This window comes from Ovis aries, chromosome 5, assembly GCF_016772045.2.
Source record: "Ovis aries strain OAR_USU_Benz2616 breed Rambouillet chromosome 5, ARS-UI_Ramb_v3.0, whole genome shotgun sequence".
Taxonomy (NCBI): domain Eukaryota; kingdom Metazoa; phylum Chordata; class Mammalia; order Artiodactyla; family Bovidae; genus Ovis; species Ovis aries.
In genome coordinates, this window is record NC_056058.1 from 58968021 (window position 1) to 58992522 (window position 24502).

Sequence of the window (24502 nt, forward strand, 5' to 3'; positions counted from 1 at the left end):
GCCACCACCCTCAGGCAAACTGTCTCCCTGGGGATGAGGTAATCCCGAAGGGACTGAGTCTGAGGGCTGCTTGTTGACAGCGCTCATCACTGCTGAGACCACAGTCTTCAGTAAAGACTGTGTAAAGGGTCTGGGCAGCTCATCACAGTATCTGTCACAACTGGATATTAGGGGTTCATGTGTGGCGTGTGGTCATGATGTGATTATGTTTGAAAACACCCATTCATCTTTAAAGATGCGTAATGCAGGAGTCAATGATATGCCTGGAATTTGCTTTTAAATATTTCAGCTAAGGAAAAAAAAGAAGAAAACTCTAAAAGGACAGATGAAGCGAATGCGGCAAAAATCCTGACGTTAGAGTCTGCTTGACGGGTAGGAGTCAATTCATTGTGTAATTCTCTACTTCTGTGAATGGCTGCATATTTGTGTACTATAAAATGAAAGTATAAGAACACAAAAGATTCTAGGTAAGTAGGTGAGTCCCGCACTAATGTTTGGGTCTGTGAAAGCTAAAATGTCAGTTGTCACTCAATAAAAAGTTCTCACAGCTGAAAAAGAGGCTTGAAAGCCACTAGGAAAGATGTAAACTAAATTCTCTTTCAGTTTTCAAGCCCCACAACTCTGACTTCTCTAGCAGGTGAAGTGTGGTTTCCCACAGGCCTGGGTCCTCTCGTTCATGAAGGGTGGGGCCGGCCTGGGCCCTGGGTCCTCGCTCTGCTATTGGACACAGCAAGACTTGGATGCAGGCCCACCCCCAGGTTGCTTTCCGCCGGGCTGACTTCCTGCGGCTGCTGCAATCAGGAAAGACAACACACCAGGTGAGAGGAGGCTGCCGCGGGCTTTCCCTATGACCTTGTTTGGACCAAGAGTTGCAAACTCAAGGGCTTTGGAGGTCCTACATCCACCACTATTGGAGTTTGTCCTACTCTGGTCAGGGGCGGTTGGGGAGGAGTAGAGGGGAGGCTCCTTTGCTGGGAGCTTCAGTCTTGGGAACCAAGCTGTGCCACTGCTGAGGTGTGATTTGACCACGACACTTCACCTCTGCGAGCCTCTGTGCTCTCTTATGTAGAATGGGGGCAATTGGGTTGTGGAGGGGCCTGAATGGGCCTACGTGTGTAAGGCTCTGTGGTCGTGAGTGCCCAGTGTGTGTGGGGTTGGGCCCCCCATCCTCCCGCTTCCGCAAACCTTGGTTGGCTGCCTGCTGTTTCTGCTTCTCCCCCTCCAGCTCCTTCATCTTGGCCTCGTACTCATCGGCAAGCGCTTTCCACTCCTTGCGGTTGTTGGTGATCCCATCCAGCATGGGAGTGATCTCCTCGTGGAAACGGGAGAATTCCTGCAAGAGACAGAGCCTCTGGCACAGGCATAGAGCCCTGGGATCCGGCTCCAGGCAGAGCACAGTGTGTCACGTCCTCACTGGAGTGAGCTTCCCCAGGGGGGCGGCAGCTTCCATCACCCAGTGGTGTTGGAGACGACACTGCAGGGCCCTCTGTCACAAGGTCCCATACCTCGCTTGCGTAATACCCTCCTGTGGCACCACCTGGCTTTCAGGATGGATCACAAACTCCACAAGGCTCCCAGACCCAGTGGTCTTCCTCATCACCAGCTGGAACCCTCCGGACATTCCAGATCTCTGTCTGGGCCTCACACCAGCTCGTCGCTTTGCTGGAACTCTCTAACTTCCCCCTCTTTTCCCTTGAGGGCTCTACTCAGACATCACTTCCCCAGGGGAGCCTCTTCTGATCCCCAAGGTAAGTCGAATCCTCTATTAGCAGCTCCCCAAACCTTACATTCCCACCTCACATTTCACTGCAGTGACCCCCTCTGCTAGTCTGCCTCCGGAGCTGTGCGCTGGGGAGGCAGGCACATCTCTGCTCGTTCACTGGGGTGACCCTGGCCCAATACAAGGTCTGGGACACAAAGATGCGACAAGGATTCTAACGGTTTCTTAGCCCTAGAATAAAAATAATGCCTTTAAGCACAGCATGAGACAGTTTATGATGCTCTGTGTCTCCTTTGGTCCTCAGAAAACTCCTGCCAGGTGGGACAATGAGACTCCTCACTCCTAGAGTTTTGGGTGAAGACATGGAGATGCAGATTGGCAGAGATTTGCATAAGGTGAGAAAGGCACATCCAGGGTTCACTTCAGAGTTCAGCCAGAGCTAGCTGTGCTCAGATCAATTCTGCCACCAGCCTTGTGACCTTGGGCAGGTCCCCATGAAATTGGGACGGTACCTCATGGAGTTGCTGTGATAATGCACGTAAAGCTCTTAGCCCAGGCCCCATTGTTTTGTATATTACTGATGATCACAGAGAGCATCAGCTACCCTGCCCTGTTGCTTGGAGGATCCCCGTTAGTCTGCGTTGTATCAGAGATGCACTCGTGCGCCCCCTGCGGGCAGAAGGGCTGCAGCTCAAGTGAAAGTAAAAGTTGCTTAGTCGTGTCTGACTCTGTGTGACCACATGGACTATGTAGTCCATGGAATTCTCCAGGCCAGAATACTCGAGTGGGTGGCCTTTCCCTTCTCCAGGGGATCTTCCCAACCCAGAGATCAGACCCAGGTCTCCAGCATTGCAGGCAGATTCTTTACCTGCTGAGCCACAAGGGAAGCCCAAGAACACTGGAGTGGGTAGCCTATCTCTTCTCCAGTGGATCTTCCTAACCCAGAAACCGAACCGGAGTCTCCTGCATTTCAGGTGGATTCCTTAACAATGAGTTTATCAGGAAAGTGCCCACGCAGCAGAAAGAGCCCTCAAATACAGGGTCAGGCTCCCCCTCTGATGCTGTGTCCTGGCCCTGTCATTTCTCCTCTCTGACATCTGTCTCCTCGTGTAACATAGCCAAAATAAAAATAACCAATGGGAGGTGGATGGTGGCACAGATAATATGGATAGGGGCATGGCGAGGTTCTCAAGAGGGAGACTTTAACGTTGAGCCAAAGCTCAAAGAGAAAATTCAGAGTATCTTTCGACGGTTGAGTAACTGTGACCTGTCATATTCCCGCCAGCTGGGGAAGTTAACTGGACATGTATCTGCTATGCTCCCCATGTCTCTGCCTGAAAAGATGATACATCATTTGACCCACAACTATTTGCTGAACAACTCGGGGCTTCCTTGATAGCTCAGTTGGTAAAGAATCCACCTGCAATGCAGGAGACCCCGGTTCGATTCCTGGGTCAGGAAGATCCCCGGGAGAAGGGATAGACTACCCACTCCAGCATTCTTGGGTTTCCCTTGTGGCTAATCTGGTAAAGAATCCGCCTGCAATGTGGGAGACCTAGGTTAGATCCCTGGGTTGGTAAGATCCCCTGGAGAAGGGAAAGGCTACCCACTCGCATATTCTGGCCTGGAGAATTCATGGACTATACAGTCCATGGGGTCGCAAAGGGTTGGACACGACTGAGCAAACTTCACTTAGGATGTATGAAGCTCCAGGCTCTGGCCTGGGTGAAAAGTCACAGAAGCTCTTATGGGGCTGTCCTGACAACCAAATGCCACTGGAGATGAGATGCATTTTGTAAAGTAGCACTCACAGGTCACTTGCCAGGGTTTTTTATTCCTGATATCATTTGGGAATCCCAGGCTCATCAGAGACATTTTGTTGGGCCTGAGAAAGCGAAGGACCTACCTTGTAGACAAAGGTGCAAACAAAGTCGATGAAGCCAACCTGAAGCTTAGGGAGTTCATCTGCCTTGTTTCTGTCCATCATGGGCTGTTGGGGAGAGAGAGTTAATTGCACTGGGCCCCTGTTGGGCTGATGCAGCAGGGAACCCATCCTACCTATAAAGTGAAGCATTCTTCCAAAACAAAAACCCTCTCACTGGTCTCCCTGAGTCTGGTGGGGAGCCAGCGGACCATTCCAGCCAAGTTTACTTTCAACATCGATAGATTCACAGCTGGACAGGTCTTCCCCTTGCATGGTCTGTGCTGTTAGCACAGAGCCATGGGAGGTAGACTCCTAGACTGTCGGAACTGAAAGGGAAATCTAAGTTTTGGCCACTTGTCAATCTCGACTGAGCTGACTGAGCCAAGGATACACCTTAGAGCAGGGTCTCCAAACTTTGTGAGGGAGTATGTTGCTGGGCCCACCCCCAGAGTTTCTGTCCAGGTAGGTCCAGGGTGTGCATGGCGGGGGAGGAGGTGGAGTGGTCTGTGGACTTGCATCTCTAATGTGTACCCGGGTAACAAGGTTGATGGTGGTCTCCAGGGAACACACTTCGAGAACCACTGCATTAGGGGAAGGTCATCTCTGTGGTAAGGTCACACATCTGTGTGTCAAGGATGAAGGGGCACATCTCTCCATCATGGCCAGGTCACTGCTCTCCACCAGAACAAGATCACACGCCCAGTATCAGGCTGAGGTCCCTTCTCTACTCACAATGGGATTCTGTTGCAGCACCGTGCGCTCCAGGTCACCTTGTTCCCAGAATTCAGCAGCAACCAGCAGAGCCACCTGCAACAGGCAGACGCCCTCCACAGAGTCAGGTCCCAGCCCCGGTCCTACCCCTGCTCCCATCCCACTTGGGCTTCCAGCTCAGCAAAAAACACCCCACTCCTGCCCTAACACCCACGCTATGTCATCACAAGGGATTCCCACGTCTTGCCAGAGGATAATGGAGCAGTGGGCTGCCTCAGCAGCTAGAGAATCCAAGCTGCGTTAGCTGCTGTCACCAGGACTGGGATTCTCCTCCTCTCAGGACAGGAGGAGTGCGTACCTTGCTCTGCACCTCCCAAGGCTTGGTGATGGCTGAGAGATCACAGGCGGTCATCATCATGGCCCTGCACACAAGGATACCATCCATCAGTCCGGAGGCAGTCAGTGCTGTATATCTGGTTGAGTCCATCTATCTCTTCTTTTTCTGCCCCTACTGGTAGGTAGCCTCATCCCATTGTGAACAGAGGTGTCAATGCTCAACTGCATCTGAAGGTCAGGTTTTGAAGTCAAACAGATTTAAATCCTGCCTTTGTCAGTTATTAGGAGTTTGGCATTAAGCAATTAAGCTAAGTTCTCTGTGCTGCGGTTTTCTTGTCTGTAATAACACTGCTACTTTCTTCATGGAGTGAGTGCAAGATTCAATGGGATAATGTGTGTAAAAATCTTTGCATGGTGCCTAGATATATTATGTGCACAATGTGTGTGTGTTAGCCAGTCGTGTCTGTTTGTGACCCCATGTTCTGTAGCCTGCCAGGCTCCTCTGTCCATGGAATTTTCCAGGCAAGAATACTGGAGTGGGTTGACATTCCCTTCTCCAGGATGTCTTCCCAATCCAGGGATCAAACTGGGGTCTCCTGCATTGCAGGCAGATTCTTTACTGTCTGAGGCACCGGGGAAGCCCATGTGCACAGTAAACTGGCAATTATCAGGAACACATGTTGGGTTTCCATACATTAGGTGCCCCACACTGTTCTAGGCATTTTATTTTATTTTATTTTATTTTTTTTTTTTAACCCCCCTCCCACATCCCTCCCCATAACATCTTTCTGGGTCATCCCCATGCACCAGCCCCAAGCATGCTGCATCCTGCATCAGACATAGACTGGCGATTCAATTCACATGATAGGCATTTTATAAATATCAATTTCATTTAAATCTCATCACATCCTCAGAGTTCCTTCTGACTAGAATGGAACAGTATTTCTCAACCTTTTTCTCTTCATCCTCCCTGATCTATTGTCAAAGAACCTTTTTATACATCTTTCCTATAACCACTTCACCATGAAATTTTAATAACACAGACATACTGTACCTCTGGAGGGCCACAGATCACTGTATTATCTAAGATTTTTTTTTTTTTTGCTCCTCTCCTGAGAACTACTTTTTGCCCCATCAGGTAATGCATGATGAAAGGAGAAGGACAACCCTGGTCATTGAGAGGAAGCCTTATGTTAAGAAGTAGAGGAACGGACTGAGGAAAGAAAGGATTAAAAGATAAACTCTTAAAAGACTTTCACAGTAATAGGAAGGTAAGACAGGTATTGTTACATAGTTAGGTATGACATAAGACAGAAAGGGAAGGACCATGTGAAAAGAATTGGAGCAAGAGGAGGGAATTTGATAAGGTATTTCAGAGATGGGGCACAGTGGTATGAAGTCTGGGATGGGAATCCAGGGTCATGTGCTGTGGGTGTCAATCCCATGCTGGGGAGTGCAGGTGTATCCAATAAGCAGGGAGCCCATTGATGTTTCAGGGTTGGATCATGACTCATCAGAGCTGCTTGGCAGCACCTGTGGGATAGAGCAGCGAGAGGGAGGGAGGCAGGGAGGAAGGAAGGGGAGATGCTGCAGCAGCTCAGGAAGACAGCAGAGGGCCTGAACTCCCTGGCTGGGAGAGCATGGGATCAACCCCATGTGGTAGAGTCAACCCCGCTTGGTGAGAGGATGGGCAGAGACTGTGGGGGATAGTTGGAGAAGCTTGGGGCTCTGAACCTAACTAGGACTTGGATGATTTTACAATTAACCAGATATATCTGGCATAGGTTACATAAGCTGGTCTGGGAGGCCTTAAGAGTTATGAAATGTTAACAAGTTTAACTATCTTTAACCTCAAAAACTCAAAAAATTCTTTAAGTAAATAAGCTTTCAGGAATGCATACATCTTCTTAGGAACGCATTCAGTAGTAGTGTTAGTCATGCAGTCGTATCCAACTCTTTGCGACCCCAGGGACTGTAGCCCACCAGGCTCCTCTGTCCATGGGATTCTCCAGGCAAGAATACTGGAGTGGGTTGCCGTTCTCTTCTCCAGGGGATCTTCCTGACCCAGTGATCGAACCTGGGTCTCCTGCATTACAGGCAGATTCTTTCCATATGAGCCACAGAGAAGTCCCATAGGAAAACATTATTCCTTGTAATAGCATCAGAACACATGCCTGTTGCTTGCTGTTAAGTGTTGTCAACTTGCTATGCTTTCTGTCAAACACATTAAGCAAATGAATGTTTGGTTGCACATCCAGGAGTCACTGGTTCCTTGTTACCTGTCAGTGTCCACATTGTGAGTGGACACAGGAGAGCTCTGGATGTTTACTTTCCCTGGGTGAAGAAAGCATGTGACAATTACTCCCAGGAGTTAGGGAAACACCTAAATGTTTTATAGATAGAGATTTGATATGTGCATGGGATGGGGGCTGGGGGTGGGGGACACTTGGACACCAGAAAAGTCAGTCCCAAGCTTCATGCCCTAAAGACAAGGCATTATATTCACTTCAGCACTGTGGCCTTAGGTGTTCTTTGACCAAGATGCTATGTTAGGCATTAGGGACCCAGAGAGGCCTGTGGGGAGTCACATAAGGAGCAGAGGGGAAACACATTCTAGGCAGAGAGAGAACACCTCGTGCAAAGGCCTTGGTGGAAGAAAGCCTGGAAGCAAGGAGGGGCTCAGGGAGCAGATGGAAGAGGGGTTGAGAGGGGACCTGAGATGAACAGGGTAGACCCAGAGCCCAGGACATTTTCATACTAAGAGCAACAGGAAGAGTCACTGAAGAGTGGGGGAGGGGTCATATTTGCATTTTGCAGAGAACAACACAATGGCTTCAGTAATGAGGTCCCAGGAGCCCAGTTAGGAAGCCATTGAAGGGTCCAGACAAGAGATGGATGTGGCAATAAAATGAAGCATCCAGACAGACAAGGCATTTAAAAGTAAACTCAGCATGACTTGGGGATAGATTAGACATGCAGAGTGAGGTAGATGGCAGTGTCAGGATGAAAGAGGACACCGCGGTTATTATGCAGAAGAGAGCTAGAGTAAGTCTTGAAGACTTGTGGAGAAATTTGAACCTTATCCTCAAGGTGGGTGAGAGTCATCAATTGTGGGGGCGGATGAAGTTGAACAGTATGAAACTGAGTGCAAGGCTTTGGAGTCAGACCGAGCAATTAGATCCTCACTCTTGTCCTTAGTTGTCCTATCCAGGACAAGTGACTTATGTCTTTGAGGCTCTCTCTGATCTTTGGTGAAACAAGATAATCACAGTAGGTTGGGTCGTACAAAATTCTGATTTTGTGGGTCACAAACAGTCGATTGCAGCAACATGGATGATCTAGAGATTGTCATACTGAGGGGAGTAAGTCAGAGAAGGAGGAATATCGTATGGCATTTTAAATGCGTAATCTAAAGAATGATACAAATGAACTTACAAAACAGAGACTAGTAGACTTAGCGAACTTATGGTTGCCCGGGGGAAGGATGGGGAACAGGATAATTAAGGAGTTTGGGGTGGATATGTACATCCTGCTGAATTTAAAATGGATAACCAACAAGGACCTACTGTTAATATATACCACATGGAACCCTGCTCAATGTTATGTGGCAGCCTGGATGGGAGTTTGAGGGAGAGTGGATACATGGATATGTATGGCTGAGTCCCTTTGTAGTTCACCTGAAATTATCACAACATTGTTTGTCAGCTATATATTAAAAAGTTAAAAAAAAAAGTAAAACAGTTGAAAGTCAGCAATTTCATGGGCTCAATGCAATCTATCTGTCCTAGGGGTTACTGTGACCAATACATAAGATGATTTTATAAGTGCTACCATGGTCCTTATCCTCATCACTATCACCTGCATCATATTAATCACCAGGATGGGCTCCTGCGCACCAGGCCCAAAGCAAACATTACTTCTGCTCAGCTGAGATGCCCAGCAGTGCTTCTCCTTGACCCTTAGCTCGAAGCGTGACCCTGGAAGCATCCCAGGGACCCTTGCGAGGCATTCAGACCCTTCCTGGAATTACCCTTGGTCTGAAGTGGATAGCCTGCGGGGGAAGTTTGAAGGGAGCCAAGGAAAGCTGTGGGTGTATGGGAGGGGGATAGGGTGACCTGGTTGATGTTCCACGAGTGCCCTTGCGACACTAGGTAAGTCACTTTGTCTCTCTGAGCCTCATTTTTTCCATCTGTAAAACATGAGACCAGGAGGCACCAACCTTTTCTGTAAAGGGCCAGATAGCAAATATTTTAGGTTTTGCAGAGCATGTGCACTCGATTGCATTACTCAGTTTCATCATCGCAATGGGAAAGCAGCCACAGATAAGATCAGTTGGGGCTTGGCCACCAGAAAGGTGCTGCTGAGGCCTGGGCTTCGTGGCCTGGGGCTTGAGGGGAGTTGGAGGTTGTTAACTCACCCAGCACCCCTTTGCTGAGTGCTCACTGTATGCCAGGCCCTGGAGAGATTGCTGAGGACTTAGGACTGAGAGCAGCCCTGGAGGCATTTACCATTAAAATAGCTCTTAATCGACTGGCCCCACACCACTGGGGTTCATGAATTGTGCAGTTTGCGGTGTTTTTGGTGTCTTCGTGGTTTTCATACTTTTCCTCTGGTCCTTCCCAAAGTTCCACTCTCTTGAACACAGTGAGCACCTTATGCCAGGTACCAGGTGACACTGGAGCCAAGGTGATGAGCTCACTGGGTTTTAAGTGGCTCTTAATTGCTGCTTGACAACAGCTATATACAAAGCCTTGGCCACTATTCCATTATTTGCAGGATGTATATTAGAAGAACATGTTTAGCACAGTGGTTGCCTTTGGATTCAAATGCAAAAACTGTTTTTAAATTCTTTTATGGGGAAAAGGGTGGAGAAGGAAGGACTTATTACTTGCAGCAAATAAGGGGAACACCAGGGCCTCTTTTCCCAAAGCCGTGTCTCCCTGAACTAGCAAAATTGGGGACATTTTAAACTATGGGTACATGTGTATTTCTGAGGGGGCTTGAGTAGAGAATTCAGCACAGAATTGGAGCAAAGATTGAGTCCAAGTTTCACTTGATTGAAGTCAAGAGGGTCCACATTATCATTCTATCCCTTACCTGGGTGGGGGTCTTAGTTCCCAGTGACAGGACTTACTGAAGTTCAACTTCTTTATGTCTCATGGAGAAAGAATTTGGTGAGAGACAAGGTGATAGGTAAGAAGTGGATTTATTTAGAGAGGTACACATTCCATCAACAGAATGTGGTCTGTCTCAAAAGGCAAGAGTGGCCCTGGGAGAAAAACACTCCACAGACAGAGTGTGGGCAGATTCTAAATTCTTAACATTCATTTCTAGATGGTTGGATGGATGGGGAAGGGGAGGATGAGCTGCAGAGTTAAAAAAAAAGAAAGAAAATGACAGGGTCACTTATTTCTAAGTCAGTGCCTAAGTAGGTTCAGGTTACTTTTAGGCACTTGTGAAAATATTTAAATTTTAGTTTCTTTAAAAAAAAAAACAACAACAACATAGTAATACTGAATATATGAATAATGAGTTAAGCCTGGATTATATTTGCATTTATATTAACAGTCATAAAATATGATTTTTATTTATTTAAATGGAGAAAGATGCCATTAAGGTAAAGTACCTATGACCCATCCACAAATGTCATAATGTGGCCCTCTATTAAAGGATATCAATCTATGGGTACTAAAATTGGAATTCTTATAATTTCTTTTTCTTTTTTATAGTAGTTTTTTTTAATAGCTCAAGGACAAAATTATAAACTTTATTAAAATAAATGCAATTTATATCTTCAAGTATAGCAGTTGGGTCAGAGATCATCTGCTGCTGCTGCTGCTAACTCACGTCAGTCGTGTCCGACTCTGTGTGACCCCATAGACAGCACCCAACAGGCTCCTCTGTCCCTAGGATTCTCCAGGCAAGAACACTAGAGTGGGTTGCCACTTCCTTCTCCAATGCATGAAAGTGAAAAGTGAAAGTCAAGTTGCTCAGTCATGTCCAACTCTTAGCGACCCCATGAACTGCAGCCTACCATGCTCCTTCATCCATGGGATTCTCCAGGCAAGAGTACTGGAGTGGGTCGCCACTGCCTTCTCCTTTATAATTTCCATTTATCAGGAAATATTATTCGCTATTATCTTTATTCCCTCCACCATAGTTTGAAGGTGAAGTCGTTCAGGCGTGTCCGACTCTTTGCAACCCCATGGACTGTAGCCCACCAGGCTCCTCAGCCCATGGAATTTTCCAGGCAAGAGTACTGGAGTGGGTTGTCATTTCCTTCTCCAGAGGATATTACCAACCCAGGGATCGAACCTGGGTCTCCCGCACTGCATGCAGACACTTTACCATCTGAGCCACCAGCGAAGCCCGATTCCACCATAGTTTGGACCCAGGTAAATAGCAGGGAGGGAACACAACTCCACCCATCAACAGAAAATTGGACTAAAGATTTACTGAGCATGGCCACGCCCATCAGAACAAGACCCAGTTTCCCCCTGTCAGTCTCTCCCATCAGGAAACTTCCATAAGCCTCTTATCCTTCTCTATCAGAGGGCAGACAGCATGAAAACCACAATCACAGAAAACTAACCAATCTGATCACATGGACCACAGCCTTGTCTAACTCAGTCAAACTATGAGCCATGCCGTATAGGGCCACCCAAGACGGACAGGTCATGGTGGAGAGTTCTGACAAAATGTGGTCCACTGGACACAGGAATGGCAAACCACTTTAGTATTCTTGCCTTGAGAACCCCATGAACAGTATGAAAAGGCAAAAAGATAGGACACTGAAAGATGAACTCCTCAGGTCGTTAGGTGCCCAATATGCTACTGAAGATCATTGGAGAAATAACTCTAGAAAGAAAGAAGAGACAGGGCCAAAGCAAAAACAACACCCAGTTGTAGACGTGACTGTTGATGGAAGCAAGATCCGATGCTATAAAGAGCAATATCGCATAGGAACATGGAATGTTAGGTCCATGAATCAAGGCAAATTGGAACTGGTCTGGTTCCAAATAGAAAAAGGAGTGCGTCAAGGCTGTATATTGTCACCCGGCTTATTTAACTTATATGCAGAGTACATCATGAGAAACACTGGGTTGGAAGAAACACAAGCTGGAATCAAGATTGCCGGGAGAAATATCAATAACCTCAGACATGCAGATGACACCACCCTTATGGCAGAAAGTGAAGAGGAACTAAAGAGCCTCTTGATGAAAGTGAAAGAGGAGAGTGAAAAAGTTGGCTTAAAGCTCAACATTCAGAGAACAAAGATCATGGTATCTGGTCCCATCACTTCATGGGAAATAGATGGGGAAACAGTAGAAACAGTGTCAGACTTTATTTTGGGGGGCTCCAAAATCACTGCAGATGGTGACTGCAGCCATGAAATTAAAAGACACTTATTCCTTGGAAGAAAAGTTATGACCAACCTAGATAGTATATTCAAAAGCAGAGACATTGCTGACTAAGGTCCGTCTAGTCAAGGCTATGGTTTTTCCTGTGGTCATGTATGGATGTGAGAGTTGGACTGTGAAGAAGGCTGAGGCCGAAGAATTGATGCTTTTGAACTGTGGTGTTGGAGAAGACTCTTGAGAGTCCCTTGGACTGCAAGATCCAACCAGTCCATTCTGAAGGAGATCAACCCTGGGATTTCTTTGGAAGGAATGATGCTAAAGCTGAAGCTCCAGTACTTTGGCCACCTCATGCGAAGAATTGACTCATTGGAAAAGACTCAGATGCTGGGAGGGATTGGGGGCAGGAGGAGAAGGGGACAACCGAGGAGGAGATGGCTGGATGGCATCACGGACTCAACGGACATGAGTCTGAGTGAACTCTGGGAGTTGGTGATGGACAGGGAGGCCTGGTGTGCTGCGATTCATGGGGTCGCAAAGAGTCGGACATGACTGAGCAACAGAAGTGAACTAAACTGAACTGAAACAGGAGATGGCAAGAGTGAACAATGACATTTTAGGAATGAGCGAACTATAATGGACTGGAACGGGTGAATTTAACTTGAATGACCATTATATCTACTACTGTGGGCAAGAATCCCTTAGAAGAAATGGAGTAGCCATCATAGTCAACAAAAGAGTGCGAAATGCAGTACTTGGATGCCATCTCAAAAACGGCAGAATGATCTCTGTTCATTTCCAAGGCAAACCATTCAATATCACGGTAATCCAAGTCTATGCCCTGACCAGTAATGCTGAAGAAGCTGAAGTTGAATGGTTCTATGAAGACCTACAAGACCTTCTAGAACTAACGCCTCAAAAAGATGTCCTTTTCATTATAGGGGATTGGAATGCAAAAGTAGGAAGTCAAGAAACACTTGGAGTAACAGGCAAATTTGGCCTTGGAGTACAGAATGAAGCAGGGCAAAGGCTGAGAGTTTTGCTAAGAGAACACACTGGTCATAGCAAACACCCTCTTCCAAAAACACACACATGGACATCATCAGATGGTCAATACAGAAATCAGATTGATTATATTCTTTGCAGCCAAAGATTGAGGAACCCTATACAGTCAGCAAAAACAAGACTGGGAGCTGACTGTGGCTCAGATCATGAACTCCTTAATGCCAAATTCAGACTTAAATTGAAGAATGTAGGGAAAACCACTAGACCATTCAGATATGACCTAAATCAAATCCCTAATGATTATACAGTGAAAGTGAGAAATAGATTCAAGGGATCTGATAAAGTGCCTGATGAACTATGGATGGAGGTTTGTGACATTGTACAGGAGACAGGGATAAAGACCATCCCCGAGAAAAAGAAATGCAAATAGGCAAAATGGCTGTCTGAGGAGGCCTTACAAATAGCTGTAAAAGAAGAAAAGTGAAGAGCAAAAGAGTAAAGGAAAGATATACCCATTTGAATGCAGAGTTCCAAAGAATAACAAGAAGAGATAAGAAAGCCTTCCTCAGTGATCAGTGCAAAGAAATAGAGGAAAACAATAGAATGGGAAAGACTAGAGATCTCAAGAAAATTAGAGATACCAAGGGAACATTTCATGCAAAGATGGGCTTGATAAAAGACATAAATGGTATAACAGAAGCAGATGATATTAAGAAGAGGTGGCAAGAATGCACAGAAGAACTGTACAAAAAAGATCTTCATGACCCAGATAATCACGATGGTATGATCACTCACCTAGAGCCAGACATCCTAGAATGTGAAGTCAAGTGGGCCTTAGGAAGCATCACTACAAACAAAGCTAGTGGAGGTGATAGAATTCCAGTTGAGTTATTTCAAATCCTGAAAGATGATGCTGTGAAAGTGCTGCACTCAATATGCCAGCAAATTTGGAAAACTCAGCAGTGGCCACAGGACTGGAAAAGGTCAGTTTTCATTCCAATCCCAAGGAAAGGCAATGCCAAACAATGCTCAAACTACAGCACAATTGCAACAGTATGTGAACCATGAACTTCCAGACGTTCAAGCTTGTTTTAGAAAAGGCAGAGGAACCAGATATCAAATTACCAACGTCCGCTGGATCATTGAAAAAGCAAGAGAGTTCCAGAAAAACATCTATTTCTGCTTTATTGACTATGCCAAAGCCTTTGTGTGGATCATCACAAATTGTGGAAAATTCTTCAAGAGAAGGGAATACCAGACCACCTGACCTGCCTCCTGAGAAATCTGTATGCAGGTCAGGAAACAATAGAACTGGACATGGAACAACAGACTGGTTCCAGATCGGGAAAGGAGTACATCAAGGCTGTATATTTTCACCCTGCTTATTTAAAGAGTACATCATAAGAAATGCTGAGCTGGATGAAGCACAAGCTGGAATCAAGATTGCCAGGAGAAATATGAATAATCTCAGATATGCAGATGACACCACCCTTATGGCAGAAAGTGAAGAACTTAAGAGTCTCTTGATGAAAGTGAAAGAGCAGAGTGAAAAAGTTGGCTTAAAGCTCAACATCCAGAAAACTAAGAACATGGCATCTGGTCCCATCACTTCATGGCAAATAGATGGGGAAACAGTGGAAACAGTGACAGAGTTTATTTTGGGGGGCTGCAAAATCAGTGTCAATGGTGATTACAGCCATGAAAAAAAAGATGCTTACTCCTTGGAAGGAAAGTTATGACCAAACTAGATAGCATATTAAAAAGCAGAAACATTACTTTGCCAACAAAAGTCTGTCTAGTTAAGGCTATTGTTTTTCCACTTGTCATATATGGATGTGAGTGTTGGACTATAAAGAAAACTGAGCTCCGAAGAATTGATGCTTTTGAACTGTGGTGTTGGAGAAGACTCTTGAGAGTCCCTTGGACTGCAAGGAGATCCATCCAGTCCATCCTAAAGGAGATCAGTCCTGGGTTTTCATTGGAAGGACTGATGCTGAAGCTGAAACTCCAATACTTTGGCCACCTGGTGCAGAGAGCTGACTTATTTGAAAAGTCCCTGATGCTGGGAAAGATTGAAGGTGGGAGGAGAAGGGGATGACAGAGGATGAGATGGTTGGATGGCATCACCTACTCAATGGATATGAGTCTGAGTAAACTCCAGGAGTTGGTGATGGACAGGGAGGCCTGGCGTGCTGCAGTTCATGGGGTCGCAAAGAGTAGGACACGACTGAGAGACTGAACTGTAAAAAGATAATTGCCATTCATAGCTCATGGCAGGTGGCAGGCCTCACGCTCTAGCCATGGAGGATCTCTAAGCCATCCAGGGCATCCTTTGTCATATTACCAGGTGTGAAACCTTCAATTCGGTGGAGACCGAAAGGATTTAATGACAAGTGGAAGTCACGCCCTGATTCTGAAGGTACTGTAACATCCTGGTCCTACAGTAAGCACAGTGAATTAGGCTGACCCAAGAGATAGCAAAGCAGGAGACTCACAGATGTGGTTGGGACTTCCCTAGTGGTCCAGTGCTTAGGACTCCGCAGGAACTTCCACTGCAGAGGGCATGGGTTTGATCCCTGGTCAGGGAACTAAGATCCCACATACCTCAGGATGAGGAGAAAAAAAAAAAAAAAAGATACCTCAAGGATTGAGGTGTGGACCTCAGATAAGATGAAGCTTACTGACCCGAGCGCTCCAAGGTAATCAGAGTGTAGGAGACAAGTGTCAGGTTTTTTTCCTCAAAACAACCAATTCTGTCACCAACTGGGTGTCCTCTGATTCAATTCAATTCATTTCAATACAATTCACTTTTAACCCTTGACTAGCGTCAGACTTTGCATGTTGGAGGGCTCCTTCCAAAAAGACTTCCCTCACCTTGGAAGTCAGTTGCAAGTATCAGAGCCCCAGGCTACCACACCTCTGACTTGACTACAGAGGCAAGGGGTTCTCATGAACCCCAGGTTCAAAAACTTGTTAGGAAAGCCCACAAAACTTCGGAAAACTCTTCTGTTTGCCAGTTTACTGTATAGGATATAACTTAGGAATAGCCAAATGGAAGAGATGCACAGGACAAGGCGTGGGGTCATGGGTGCCTGCAGAGCTCCCATGCTCTTTTCCAGCATGTCGACATATTCACTGACCTAGTAGCTCTTTGAACTGTTTTTCATAGGTTTTTATGGAGATTTTGCCCCATAAACATAGTTTATTAAATCACTGGCCACTGACTGATTCAGTCTTCAGTCCTCTTCCCCTCCCCAGAGGTTGGGCTGGGGCTGAAAGTTCCAAGCTTCTAATCTTTGTCTTTCTAGTGATCAGCACCCACCCCGAAGCCCTCTAGGGTTCTACCAAGAGTTGCCTCATTAGAGCCAAAAGAAAGTGAAAGTGGCCCAGTTGTGTCCGACTCATTGCGACTCCATGGATAAGTCCATGGAATTCTCCAGGCCAGAATACTCCAGTGGGTAGCCTTTCCCTTCTCCAGGCGATCTTCCCAACCCAGGGATTGAACCCAGGTCTCCCGCATTACAGGCAGATTCTTTACCAGCTGAGCCACCAGGGAAACCCTTAGAACCAAAGACACTCCAATCAAGTCTGTGACTCATCGCTATCAAGGGTTTTAGAATCTGTGTTGGGAAATGGGGACAAAGGCCAAAATACATAGGTCTCTTTATATCACAGGAAAAGCCTGGCACCGTGCCTGTCACGAGCAATGCAGCAGAGCACTCCACGTGCCCCGGCTCAGCCCCTGTGATAATCCATAAGATAGACACTACTGTTACTCTCTGAGCAGATGAGGAAACAGGCACAGAGAAGTGAAGTCACCTGCTCAAGGTCAATCACCAATAAGTGAGAGAGATGAGACCAGACCTTCTGGAGTGAAGCCCTAAGTGTGTAACAGGTACACTATACCCAGGTGTGTAGTAGCTCTAATTGTGTGTCTCATCACCTAATAGATGCACCAGCCCCAAGACTGCTTCACAACAGTGCTTTCCTACCAGGTGCCACTTTCGCTTCCAGGGGATATTTGGCCATGTCTGGAGATAGTTCTTGGCACAGCTGGGGAGGAGGGGCTGCTACTGGGGTCTACTGAGTAGAAAGGGATTATGTTAAACATCTTTAAATGCACAGGACAGCCCCTATTACTGTTATTTCTCCCAAATGTCAATAGTGTTAAGATTGAGAACCCTACTTTATAGATCTTTGAACATTTTTCACTGAGTGCCTACCAGAAGAATTCTGAAAAATGTTTACCTTCTTGTACATTTTTAAGCTGAAATCTTGACTATTAAAATGGTTGCATTATTCTTTAAATATAAAGAAATCTAAATAGCATAGCATTTTTATATCAACCATCAGTGTACCATCCATTTAAAAACAAATGAACCAGCATTTCTTTAAGATTCTAGAGTTTTAAAGGCTTCCCAGGTGGTGCTAGTGGTAAAGAACCTGCCTGCCAATGCAGGAGATAAAAGACTTTGCCTAGAGAATCCCATGGACAAGGAAGCCTGGTGGGCTACAATCCACAGGGTCACAAAGAGTCAGACACTACTGAAGGGACTTAGCATGCACACGCAAACCTAAGACCAGAAACCATAAATCTCCTGGAGGAAAAGGTGGGCAGAACACTCTTCGACATAAATTGTCCCGATATTTTTTTGAATCTGTCTTCTGAAACAAAGGAAGGAAAAGCAAAAGTAAACAAATGGGACCTAATTAAACTGAAAAGCTTTTTCACAGCAAAGGAAACCATTGACAAACCAAAGATTCAACCCATAGAATGAGAAAAAATATCTGCAGTTGATATGTCTAATAAGTTTAATATCCAAATATATGAACTATTGCTACAATATCAAAAAACAGCATAAAAAACAAAAAAGCGAACAATTTGATTAAAAAGTGAGCAGAACTGAATAGACATCTTTCCAAAGAGGAAATGCAGATTACCAATAGGAACATGGAAAGATGTTTAACATTGCTAATCATCAGGGAAATGCAAATCAAAATTACAATGAGAGATCACCTCACACTTGTCAGAAAGACCATCATCATAAAAAAAAAAAAATGCTGATGAGAGTGTGGAGAAAAGGGAACTCTTATACACTGTTGGTGGGAATGTAAATTGGTTTAGCCATTGCGGAAAACAGTATGACAGTTTCTCATAAAACTAAAAACAGAACTACCATATGACCCAGAAACTCCACTCCTGGTTATATATCTGGGAAAAAACCACTAATTCAAAAAGATACATGCATCACAATGTTCTTGGTAGCACTGTTTACAATTGTCAAGATACTGAAGCAACCTCAGTGTCTGTCAACAGATGAAGGGATAAAGATGTGGTGTATATGTGTATATGTGTGTATACATATATACGTATATGTATGTGCACACATATACACACACACACATACATACATCCAATGTAGTAATATCCAGTCATAAAAAAAAATGAAATTTTGTATTTGCAGCAACATAGATTGACTTGGATGGTACTATGCTAAGTGAAATCAGTCAGAGAAAGGCAAATACTATATGATGTCTTTTAAACATGGAATCTAAAAAATACAGCAAACTAGTGAACACGATGAAAGAAGCAGCAGCAGACTCACAGATAGGAAGGACAAACTGGAGATGCAGTGGTTACCAGTAGGGAGAGGGAAGAGGGCAATAACAGTAGAAGAAATTAAGAGATACGAACTACTAAGTATAAAATAAGCTACATGGATGTATTGTACAGCACAGAATATAGCCAATATTTTATAATAACTATAAATGGAATATAACCTCTAAAAATTGTGACTCACCATATTATACACCTAAAAGTTACATAATATTATACATCAACTATGCTTCAATTTTTAAAAAAAGTCTGGAACTTTGCATTCTTTTTTTCTCCATAAACATGTATTTCCAGTTAACTTCCCCTACAGAGTTTATCCTAAGGTTTTATACGTGTGTGTGTGTGTGTGTGTGTGTATGTGTATCTGTATATGTGTATAACTATATATATTACAGATATTCAAATATATATATGAAATGTGTTGATCACTTTTTCATACTGATTTTTAACCAAATATGTCCATTAACTGAAATATGTAACTAAATATTGTTGTCTTTGATCGTATATCTCCAAGTATAGAAAACTTTTCTTCTGGATTGAATTACTATTATTACATGATTAACCAATACAATAAAATATATTACCTATTTTTTAGAAATTATTAAAAACTCAAATATTTTTAGAAGTTCATCTATTGATAAAGAGGATGGGACTATTTTTTTTTCTAATCAGTTAATGCATGGGGAATTCCCTGGCAGTCTAGTGGTTAGAACTCTGAGCTTTCACTGCCAAGGCGAGAGTTCAATCCCTAGTTGGGGACCTACGATCCCATAAGCCATGTGACATGGCCAAAAATGAGTTCGTGAATATTTCATACTGCAAGACTAATTAGATGCAACAATTAGAAACCCTGGGAATGGAAAAAGTTTTGTTACAACATCATTCCATTCCTTAAATTCTTCCACATTATCAGTTGACAGTTTAATCAGATTCTCCTTTAAGTTTGTCCAAAGCAAACATTAGAGTCATTTACTTCTTTAGTTTCTGGGAAATATGCCATAAAGATTTGACTAGGATTCCTCATATGACTATTAATTGTACCCTAGACACTTTCTGTGTGTCACTTTGGTTAACCCAAGAGACTCAGAATATGGTAGGTCAATTAAAACACTACTTATTTTAATATATCTTTCAGTTTTATGTTTTTTGACTTTTTTTTTATATTGGAGCAATTTGATTAACAATGTTGCATTAGCTTCAAGTGTACAGCAAGTGATTCAGTTGTACACGTATCTATTCTTTTTTCAAATTCTTTTCCCATTTAGGTTATTACAGAATAGTGAGCAGAGTTCCCTGCGCTGTGCAGTACGTCCTTGTTTAAATATAGTAGTGCATATATGTCATCCCAAACTCCCGATTTATCCCTCCCCCTCCCAGCGCTGTATTTTTTATAAAGCGCTTTTATCTTATCACAACATTTAGCAACATTTTCATCAAAACTTTGAACCTTCAAGTTTGACTCATTTATTTCTGGAAATGTCTGCCATGTAACATAATTGGAAATGCCAGTCTTTTATTGTCAACTAAAGCCTGCAAATAAGACTTGTTTCAGAAAGAATCTGAACTTTATTTTTCATTTCATATAAGCATGTTATTAGAATCCATTCTGCTGACCCCCACCTTATTTTTTATTCTTAATTCTAAGAAAGGCAGAGGTACTAATAGATAGATGGACAGGTATGTAGGTAGACTAGATAGATTGATGGATAGACAGACAGAAGCATGGATGAAATCAAGTACTGCTACCTTTTTGATGGCCCTGATAGCAGGGGGCCATCCCACACCCCTAACAGCAGAGAACGTGGTTCATTCTCTGAAGGAAGTAGAGTGCTAAATAAGAGATGCTCAGCTCCTGCTGCCCCACTGTACAATCAAAGGACAAAGCTCTCTGCTTCTAACGCCCTAACAAAATAAATATATAAGACAGGGAAGGTCCAAAGCCCTCCCTTGGGTTTATAATGCCGTGATTAAAAGGAGCTTTGAAAACACCAATATTTATTGTCCCTCTGTTTGATGCCCCAGGGGTCTTTACACTATAGACTTCAAGGAAGGGCAAGTTTGTCTTTATTTTGTCACATGGGATAAGAGTGAGGAACTGACCATGCCTCACCTACTGTGCTTTCTCTGGAAGATAATGTAAAGAGAGAAAATATGGATTCCCTTGAGACCATCCAAGCCTGTGTTTGTCTTGGAAGGCTTTGCAAGGACTATGTGTGCAGTCTGAAGACTTCTGCTTAAGACTACGTTGGCTTTTACAATGATTCAAGAAGTCTTGCTTCTGGCTTTATTTTTTTTATTTTTGAAACCTTTCATGTCATATCTTTGTAAATTACATGATACTGCACTGTGTGAAAATAATACAATGTATTTAACCTGGTCCCCCATGATGGTCTCTTAAGTTTTTTTCAATATTTTTTATGATTACAAGTAACGTTGCAATGAATAACTCTATGTATGCTTCTTGTAGCACAGGTGGGAGAAATTCTGTAGGGTAAATCCTGGATCTGGGATTCCCTGGGTCAAAGAGTATGGCTGGTTTCAATTTTGATAGGCATTGCCCTTCGTAAAACTGCACCTATTGGAGAGTTACTTGGCCGTCCGGGGGTTAGGACGTGGCGCTTTCACTGTGGTCAGGGAACTGAGATCTTGTGGCCAAAAAAAGTATAAGCCAACATTGAAAAACAAAGAAACAAAAACTGCACCTGTTTACATTCCCACCACAGTGAACAGGACCTCCTGCTGCCCCCGACTCTGCCCAACACCACGTGTTAGCAAACATTTCACCTTAGTCAATAGGAGGGATGAATAGTTATATCCCAAAGTGGTTTTATTTTTCATTTGTCTCACTATGGCTAAGGTCATCATCTTTTCATATGTTTACACCCCACTGTAATTCCTTTTCTGGGAAATGTTTGCTCACGCCTTTTGCTCATTTTCCTGTGGGATTAGTCTTTTTCTTGAATTATATTAACACTACTGAGGAAACTAGCTCTTTTTCTGTCAGAAGCATTACACATATTTCCCCATCGTGTATCACTTAAATTCTGACTTTAGCTCTGAGTTCTTGTGGGTGTTGTCCAGAAATCTCTAAAGTTTCATGTAGTCAAATTTATCAATCTCTTTACGACTTTTGAATTTTATGTCACACTTAGAAAAGCTTACTCTTCAATTCTCCCAAGCTTTTTTCCTCTCTCCATATTATTAGTTTATTTTCGCATTATTTTAAAATCCTTGATTCATCTTGAATTTATTTGTTATAGGAGTGAAATAGGGGTCTGCCTCTGTGACCACCTATGGCAGAATCTGAAATATATTTCTTCTTTGTCCCTGGTTCCTCACACAGAGCTCCTAAAACCCTTGGGATTTCCCTAGTGATACAGTGTCTTGTCCTTCCCAAGAAGCCCCCTTTGGGTTTACACTAATGAAGTGACTTAGAGTGACTGAGGGTAGGGTCCTTAGATGGGGTCAGGCCTACCTGAAAGACCAAGGGAATAGAGGGATGGACTTTCAGCCCCACCTGCTGGCCTCTGGGAAAGGGATGGGGGGGGGCGGGGGACTGCAGATTAAGCTCTGTAAAAACTATTGAACAAAGATTTAATAAGCATCAGCATGGATGAACACACCCCAGTTCTGCAGTAATGGAAGCCCCTGCATTCAGCACCCTTCTGGCCTTACCTTATGTACCTCTTTGGCCCTTCTTCTGTATTCTTTGTAACAATCCTTATACTAAACTAGTAATGTAAGTAAATGCTTCTCTGAGCTCTGTGGGCCATGCTAACAAATTAATCAAACCCAAGGAGGAGTTCACAGCAACTTCCAGTTTATAGCTGGGCAATCAGAAGCACAGGCAACCCGGACTGGCTTCATCTGAAAGGAAGCCAGTCTTGTGAGGCTGAGCCCTTAGTCTGTGGGGTCTGCTGCTATCTCCAGGTAGATAGTGTGAGATTTGAGTTAAATTTGTAGGACAGCCTGTCAGCGTTCACTGAGCACTGGAGAACTGCTTGCTGGTCTTGAGGGGATAAAAAATACATCAGATCACCTCATGGTCCCAACACCATTTATGAAATTATCCTTCTCCACTGGCAGAAAATCTACTTTTAGCACAGGCATTGTCTTTTGAGTCTGTCTACTGACCTCTCCTGCTCATACCTAGGACCGAGCTATCTTCAGTTCTGCCGGCCCCTGTTATTTCCTTTTTTCCTCAGAATTTTCTGGCTCTTTTTGCATACTTAACTCTCATAAGGATTTTGGAATTGCCTTCCTAATTCTCCACAAAATAAAGTTGATATTTTCTTTGGAATCACTTTAAATAAATAACTAAATAGGGAGAACAGACAGCTTTGGAATAATAAGCACCCCTGTCCAAGAGCTTAGGCTTCTTCCCACTCATTCAGTCCTTATGCAGCACCATTTTGAAATGCCGTGCAGCAGCTCCAGGTCTGCCTGGGAGCAGCTATCGCTAGAGCGTGCCTCATTGTTCAGTGGCCTCAGGTCACACTGCTCCCCAGGGTGGGAGGACCTTTAGGGAGGCTTGGTTGGACAACTTCACAGCTGAGGGAAAGACAACTGGCCCCACCGTCTCTGAGCCTGTCCCAGCAGCTGTCTCTTCTCTGGACTTGCGAAATTCGTGACTTGATTAAACCTCACCTCTGCAGAAGCATCTAGGGATAAACAAACAACAGTTCTCTGGGTCCTGGGTCGGGCATTGTCTCCTTTAATATCACCCAGGACCTGTCACAGGGAAGCCAGGGGGACCCATTGGCTTGGGCCACATAGTCATGAAAGGACTCAAATTTGCAATTCTCACCCCATCATCAACTGAGGTGAATCAAGGAAGCATACTGAGAAACTAAAAAAAAACTAAACCAGAAAACTTTGAGTCGCATTACCAGACCTCGTGCCAACCAAGCACTATGAATGTCACACAAACCAGGGAACTAACTTGTGAACTGCATGCCTGCTTTTGCCATGTATAAAGGAACACTAAAGAGATTAAGCCCGTGTATTCTGAGTAACACTTAGCTATCACTCAAACCATAATTGGTTTAATGCTCTGTGTTTTATCAAAAACTTTATCACCAAAATTTATATCACTTTACCACCGAAATTCTGCATTTTAGCATAGAAGTACTTCAAATCTTGTACTTTTTGTGTACAGAGAGATATGCATGCATGCATTCTTAGTCACTCACTCGTGTCTGACCATTTGCAACCCCATGGACTATAGCCCACCAGGCTCCCCTGTCCATGGGACTCTCCAGGCAAGAATACTGGAGTGGGTTGCCGTTTTCTTCTCAAAGGTATCTTCCCCACCCAGGGATTGAACTCATGTCTCCTGCATTACAGGTGGTCTCCTGTATTGGAGGCAGATTCTTTACTTACTGAGCCATAAGTACTGTCTTGTATTTTTGTGCTAGAATGAAGAGTAAACATATCATTCCTGCAGTGCTGTTTTGGCATGACTTCTTTGTTTTGTGTGTCAGAGGCCCCCAGAATGAAAAGTTTTGCAGGGCTCTCTTGAAGACAGAGAGGCCTGTCAGTATAGCATCTTGCCTTTTGACCCTGGGCTTAAGGGAATCAGGGTTTAAGTCTTGTCTCAACTCACATAACGATTTCCTTCCGTGTCTGATCCAGCATCATGTACTGCGTCCACTCCTGTTGAGTCTCGTATGTCTTAGACTGATCCACGATCTTTTGGAACATCGTCCTTTTCCTACAAAAAAACACCAGTTTGTTAAAGGAGCACATATTAGAATACGGCAACCCCTGGCCTTCTAATGTTGGGTGTTTCAGAGGCTAATTATGGCAGTGTAATTTTTAAAAAGAAAGGT

At 44.2% G+C, this 24502-nt stretch overlaps 1 protein-coding gene across 2 annotated transcripts in view; it reads right to left on the minus strand.

Annotated features, from left to right (window-relative positions):
- Positions 1–24502, minus strand: part of PDE6A (phosphodiesterase 6A) — a 123816-nt gene that overhangs the window by 616 nt on the left and 98698 nt on the right. For both annotated transcript variants that reach the window (XM_015096136.4, XM_004008966.6), the window contains exons 17-22: positions 24277–24384; positions 4714–4777; positions 4377–4451; positions 3627–3710; positions 1186–1333; positions 1–791 (exon numbers count right to left, since the gene is read on the minus strand). The exon at positions 1–791 is cut by the window's left edge and continues 616 nt beyond it. In XM_015096136.4, the coding sequence (XP_014951622.2) occupies positions 718–791; positions 1186–1333; positions 3627–3710; positions 4377–4451; positions 4714–4777; positions 24277–24384 (553 nt within the window). In that variant the 3' untranslated portion in view covers positions 1–717. The remainder of the gene's footprint in view (positions 792–1185; positions 1334–3626; positions 3711–4376; positions 4452–4713; positions 4778–24276; positions 24385–24502) is intronic.